The sequence below is a fragment of the Cyprinodon variegatus genome, unplaced genomic scaffold (assembly GCF_000732505.1).
Source record: "Cyprinodon variegatus isolate N-32 unplaced genomic scaffold, C_variegatus-1.0 Scaffold164, whole genome shotgun sequence".
Classification (NCBI taxonomy): Eukaryota; Metazoa; Chordata; class Actinopteri; order Cyprinodontiformes; family Cyprinodontidae; genus Cyprinodon; species Cyprinodon variegatus.
The window spans coordinates 686,945-693,937 of record NW_015150617.1 but is presented as its reverse complement, the minus strand read 5'-3'; the positions used below and the strand labels follow the sequence as shown (position 1 = coordinate 693,937).

Below are 6,993 nucleotides of genomic sequence, written 5' to 3'. Positions count from 1 at the left end.
AAATAAGTGGTCCTCCTAATTGTCAGTCATTCTGATGATATGCTTCCTCCTACATGTTCGTCCCCATTTTCACTTACCTGTGGTGAGTCCGAAATAGTGGAAAAACTGCAGATCTTGTTTTGGAAAGTAAGCTTGTATGAGCGATGCAAACAGCAACTTTTAAACAGAGCGTGCACCAGGAGAAATGGGCTCGTGCACGCTCTCACCATCGTTTAATAGGCGTTCCCTTTAAGGAGCGGCTACAGGTGGTGCATGTGCATTTTTTTTTTAAAGTAGAGAGGGCGGATTTTCTCAAAAGATTGCGTAAATCATTCCTATACCTTTATCTAAACTCTTATTTAAATGTAACTTGAGTTCAGTTTTATAATGTTTTACTTACCTGATCACAAGTTAAAATTTACTTTGTACGCCGTTGGAAGGTGGTGGCCAATAATAGAAACTGTTATGTAGTAAACCACCCAAAGCCTCCATTGTTACACAGTGACATACATGTAATAATTACATGAAATTACTTTGAAGTTATATACCTTAATTTTGGGGTAATTATCAAATAGTTTTTCTTGTTTCCAAGTAATATAGTGTGACTTGCGATGTTATTACCATGTTATTACATAGTTATTGATGTACTGTAAAAGAAAGCGTTACCGAAGAAATTTTGGAAAATCAAAAAGTCAGTTTGGAAAAAGTTTAGAATTGATGAACTATTGTTCTCTCACCCTTTCTCCCACATCCTTCCCATTTCCAGTTTGCATGTACAAGGAGCCGTCTCTGCATGAGCTTGAGGAGAAGCTGCTGAAGTCTTCACGAAGCCCGACGCTGAACAGTGGCCGTGCCAGGAGCTTGGATCGACCGGCGCGGGGGTCTGCCCACTCCTCCACAGAGCGGGAGGCGTCATAGCCTGCGGCGCCCCCCCAGCAGGTGCAGACGGAAGAGGACGAGAACCATTTTAACAATCCCTGTGTTCAGCAACTACAACCACACCGACGACAACCAACCCGCCAAGACAACAATGACGAAGAAAACAGCGTAAAAAAGATTTTAAAAATGGGGAAATTCTTCTTGCTTGTTATGAAATAAACGAGCAAGGGGGGAGGGGCTTGCTCGGAAACAAAAAAAAAAAATAGATAAAAACAGGACGTTGATGATGGAGATTTACATTTTATGCAAAAAGTCCTGCTGAATTAGTGCCAGGAGGCTAGCACACCTACTCTTCATCAACACATTGTAATCATCATCATTTCTGTCACAACGTTGACAAAATATCAGTGGAGTGGAGCGAGCGCTCCGAACTCTGAAGCTTTAAGCCATGTAGAAACTTCACTTCCTTTGTTTCCTGATGAATGCTAAAACTTTCTAACTTTCTACACGCCGTGCTTCTTCTTTTTCTCCGTACTTTGTTGAATCAGACGGACTCAGCTCCGTTCAGATGTCACAGTTTGTTTGGTTTTTTTGTTCTAACGGGTCGGGAACTTGTTCCGGGTTTAGTCACAGACACTGCCGTTTTAAAGGTCGATTGACAGACTGGACTTCTTCCTCTGAGCAGGACCGGGGAGGGGATCTCGTTGGTGATCAGAGTTGAGATTGGAGCCTTTCTTTGTTCACCATAATTTTCACTAAGTTCACTTTTCTGCATGTTTTAGATTGTTTAGAACTGGTACCGCCTGGAGCCTCTTTCTATGAAAACCATCTTCAAAGCCTTTGAACATTTAACAACACTTGATTTCAAGAAAGCACAAAAGGATAAACTTGTATAAATATAGTCAAAGAGGAAACCACTAGTAAATGACTTATTATAGCTGTTTTTTAAGGTTTTAAGGCTATGCAGTCTTGCTACTTTCCTTCCTCAATCAGATCTCTAAAAGTGGAATTATTCCTAAAAATGAAATATGAATTCTCAAATTGTGACAAATGAATAACCGGTTTGACGGCTGGCGTCCATAGTCTTCATATTATTTGAGATTAGAGAGAAACTTTTTAGCACAAATCTGAACCTCAAATGTGATTGAAGTTCTCTTAACAACAAAGTTTTTTTTTTTTTAAGAACTTAAAGTCCGGACAATGCAGGTGAGCCGACTAGGTCCTCACTAGTCCACCAAAACAAGTCTGCATTTCTGTCATATTTCGTGCATATGGATTGAAATTTAACAAAGTGTTTTTCTGTCATTCAATTCAAAAAAGTCGACTTTGTTCCTTTTTAAGGTCATTTGAACTGGAAATAAACCAAATGAGGAAACAAGTAAACACAGACGAGTAACTCCTGAAAATAACTGGAATAAAGTAATGCAGATTATTTAACTAGACATAGATTATAAAAAGTTTTAACTTCTCTGTTTGCAATGAGGGGAATCCAACAGTTTTTAAATAAACAAGTGTAGCTAGCTAATGTCAGTAAAGGATAGATGCAACAAGCTGTTGAAGATTTTCAGTCATCCAGGTCATAGTCATTCCAAAAAATGTTAAAAAAGTTTGAAGATGTTTCTCTTCCCATCCAGGAAGCTTTTTCTATTCAAAATGTCAGAAATAGCGTTGAGTTCGAGGTTTTATACAGCGGCCCAACAAAGCTTTGTTTATGATTTGAAAACATGCAAATTGAAACAGACGAAGGGGTCCACCCCTTTGGAATGGAGCTTTGGCTTCTTTTTTTAAACTGCAATGTCCCATACCCGTCTATGTCTCTGAAAGGGGGTTGTTAACGGGAATGGTTGGCCACGAGTGAATAGGCAAGGTCCTCGCTCTCCTGTACAGAGATGATGATGATGATGATGATGATTTTTGAAAGCTAAAATAGACGAAGCGGTCCACCCAAAGGATTTGCATGTTTTCAAAACAAAAACAAGGTTTTGTTGGGCTACTGTATAAAACCTCGAACTCAACGCTATTCCTGACATTTTGAATTGAAAAAGCTTCCTGGATGGGAAGCAAAACTTCTTCAAACTTGGAAACAAAGTCCGGTGGATTGTTTTGTACACTGCAAAAAATTTAAATCTAAATAAGTAATTTGTTCCTAAACTAAGTACATTTTTTCTTGAATTGAGGAGGTAAGTGAGACACTTTGCCAATGGAACAAGACAATTTACATTTAAAATAAGAAAAAGCAACTGCATTGTCTTATTTCAAGTGCATTTTATCTAATTATCTTATTTTAAGAGTAAAAATACTCATTCCATTGGCAAATCATCCCATTTACCTGCTAAAATTAAAGTAAAATACACTTGATTTAAGGAATTTTTACTTATTTCTAGATTTTTTTGCAGTGTAATTTTCTTTTTTTTCCGGAATGATAGATGCAACACGTGTAAGAACCTGCGTCTTTCTGTCGGCATTGGGTTTTGTTTATTTGCAGGACCTCAGCAGACAGCTCAAGGTGGTGTCAAAGAAGGATGGTTTTCATAGGAACTAAGCTGGCTGAAGAAACGACTGATATTAGAGGCGAAGGGTAGCAGGAGCCGAAGCGTTGGCTTCATCGGGCCGAGGCACCGTTGCATGCTGCTGCGTTCACTGACATGTGTCCCCTGTCATGATAGACTTTAGGAGGAGAATTTTGCATGATTTATTTTTTTAAAAGCACAGCGACAGCCCCGCAACGGTTGGGGAATTTCAATAATTGATGAAGACACTAACAGCAGCGTTGTGTAACTGAGATCTAGTCTGAACAGAAGCCCCACCTCAGATATAATGATATGTGATATTATTACTATCACAGCATGGATCACTGTAGGACTGCTAGATTTATTTAGACACACCTGTTCTGTTTTTAATGTGGCTATGATGAGATATTACATTACTGAGATTGGTTCAGGTTTTTTATTTTATTTTATTTTATTTTTTGAGGTAAAACAGCGAGGGTGACAGAGTGGATAAAAACAAGTCCTCTGAATATATTTTCTGGTTCAACCAAAAGCAACCTGTCGATGACATCTGATGATTTAAACTCCTCAGTTTAGACTGTTAAATCATGACTCCTACAGGAATGTTTCATTATTTTCATTATTTTATCGCTTTATGTTATTTTAAAAAAATGAAATAGATAGAAATCATCAAAACTTGATGACAGAAAATTATTTGATCCACAAAACATTTTTCCCACTAGTTATAAATGTAAAAAAAAAAAAAAAAAACGTTAAATTGTTTAATCTCTCCATATTCTATTTTTTATATTTGTAAGTATTTATTTTTCTCCTGATATTCCCCAATTTTTTTTAGGATCAGTTTTTGACTGAAAGATTGACGTTAAATGAGAAACAGGCAGGGGAGGGAGATGAGGACGAAGGTTTCAGAATAGCAGAATTTTAGTTATCCTCGAAGAAATTTAGCGTCATGGTGTGACAGAAACCTCTCTGCTGCATCAGAAGAAAACTGTAACGTTGCTTTAAGAATCTAAAAATCTATTGGAAAGAGCAGCCAGGAACCATCTTTGCAGCTGAGCAATCATGCCTGAATGATCCTGTAGATGTGGATGAACTACAGGACTGATCAGCCAATCAAACGTGTCTCTCAGCTTATTGAATGTAAGTTACTTAACATTTACATTTTCATTGGACCCCTTCGGTGGAGCGGTTAGCAGCTTTGGGTCTTCATAGAGTTTTGCATGTTTATCCCGTTGCACATGAGGGTTCTCTCTGGGTACTCCAATTTCCCCCATAATGTCTAAAATCAAGACTGTTAGGTTAATTGGTTACTCTGAATTTGTCACAGATGAGCGCCCCCCTGAGGATGGATGAATGGATGGATGGATGGATGGATGTTTTTTAAGTAGCAAAGGTTAACATGAGTTAATATAAGGCCTTTTTTATAGGTATGTGGGACCTATAAAAAAAGGCCTCACTATTTAATTTAAAAGTAAAGAGTTCAGGCTGCTGTCGTTACGTTCTTCCTCTCTCAGCTACAGGCCTTCAGACCGTGATGCGTTCAGGCGCGGGTTGATGGGAGGCTGTGACAGCAGGGTGAACACTGCCCTCTTCTGGCCAACAGCACTGCCCTGAAAACTGTAGCTACTTTACTGCAACTTTATCTGAATTTCTTGATAAAACAGGAGACTTTTAAAAAGTCTGAATCAGGGAAATCCCTGACTCAAAGGATGGATCAGTCCTGTTTACAGTTTAAGGAAATAACCTCCATCTTTCCTTTTATGTTTCACTCTCCTGATCCTTAGAGCAGGTAGCGGCACTGCCCTTTAAAACCCTTGTTGTTTTCTCTGACTCAGACCCTTCAGCTCCTGTCACAGAACACTGACCCAGTTTCCTGAAAGCAAGTCCAGCAGATCGCCAAACAAATGAGTCCTCCTTCCACAGAGACGAGTCCAATGACAGAGAAAACTTTGGCAGGGAATCATCTTATTTTCAGGGATTTTATGTCAGATTTGTTGAAATGCAGCCAGAAACCTGAAAAACGTATAAAGTGATGATGAAGTCAAACTTTATGGATTTTATGTTTGACTTTTGGATGTGTTGTTTGTGAGGATTTAACGTCCAGACAAGGCTGGTGACCGAACCAGGTCCTCATGAGTACACAAAAACATAGTTTGTTTTCCTATCATTCGATTGGATTTCAACAGCGTTGAAAAGGTCATTTGTCTTGGAAGGTTAAGCATTTGAAACCGGACAGGGCCTAATGGGGAACGAATGGATTTAATGTTTGACTTTTTGGGTGTTTTTAGGAAACTTGGTCTCCTCCCATCAGCCAGCGGGAACAAAACACGAATCAGGTTAATATCTTTGTTCTTTCCTTCTGTTTGTCACTGAACACGCTGCTGTTCCTGTTTGATCCCTAAACCTTAGGGTCACAGTGGGTGGGTCAAGGAGGAAAATCAAAGCTTCTCTGATAAAATACTGACGGACTGAACGACTAATGGAGGGAAACAGATCAACCGTCATAATCCGCCGTTCTGCCTGTGAGAAAGTCTTCCACTTGGGATTTTATTGGGACAACATGGATTGTAGAGATTCCTGACGATTCCAAGAGTTTTCGTCCACTTTGAGGGGAATTCCAGTGTCACATCCGCTTATTCAGACTAAACAGAAACATGGTTTCAACTTGATTTTAGCTCTGAAGTGTTGCTTTCCTCCGGTGATCACAGAACAAGCTAAGAGTTAAAGTATGGAATGCCAAAAGAGCCAAAAAGAATAGAAAAATTGTCAATGTGTTAAAACTCAAAGCAGAAATTAATTTATTATTTTATGTTGTTAAACAAAAAACATATTTATTATTGGGATGAGAAATATTTTAACTCCCTAACATTTTAAAATCAAAGTTTTTTTAAAAGAAGGATTATTTATATTAAAAAGGACATTTTAATAATTATGTACATGCATTGTTGTCATGCTTTTTTAATAATACAGTTCAATATAAAGTAAACATTTCTGTAGCGTTCACTTGCCATGTTTAATTTACACATATATGTTTAACGAATATTCATACCAGAAGGTTTTACACATTTCTTCATGATTTGGGGCATTTTCAGTGGAATTTGGAGTCACTAATTTGGTCCCAATTATAGTTGTCCAGGTTTATTTTGTGAGAAATTACTCCTAATGTGAACACTGGTTATTCCAATGGTTAATGAATCACCTGAAGGCAGCACCGCCGATGTGTTAGTGACTCTATGGAATAAAAGTCTGTAATCTCTGTGCTAAAACTGTGGTGGGGACTGTTACTCTAGCTCCTGACTGGAAGCGGAGGAATTGGCAGATGAAAATGTATGAACCTGTTCAAAACTTTAGTTTGTTTGCTGATGTTTGCACCGTCATATAAACGCATCATGTATTAGAAAAACTCATCGCTAATACGCAGCAGGATGAAAAAAAGACGACTGAAAAATAAAGAAAAAAATGACAGAAGAACATCAGTGTCTGTCTCATCTTTTTGATTCATTTTACAGTTAGAACCATTAAAGGAGAATTCCAGTTTTTAACACTTTTAGCCCATTTTCTGTAGTGTCCAGGATGAAATCGAATGATCGACACCAAAATTTTGACAATTGGTCCTGTCTCTGCT

General features: G+C 38.2%; 1 protein-coding gene across 3 annotated transcripts in view; it reads left to right on the top strand.

Annotated features, from left to right (window-relative positions):
- Window positions 1–2,832, top strand: part of fgf12 (fibroblast growth factor 12) — a 69,793-nt gene extending 66,961 nt beyond the window's left edge. For all 3 annotated transcript variants that reach the window (XM_015378090.1, XM_015378088.1, XM_015378087.1), the window contains exon 5: window positions 746–2,832. In XM_015378090.1, coding sequence (XP_015233576.1) covers window positions 746–897 — 152 coding nt within the window. In that variant the 3' untranslated portion in view covers window positions 898–2,832. The remainder of the gene's footprint in view (window positions 1–745) is intronic.
- Window positions 2,833–6,993: the final 4,161 nt, after the last annotated feature.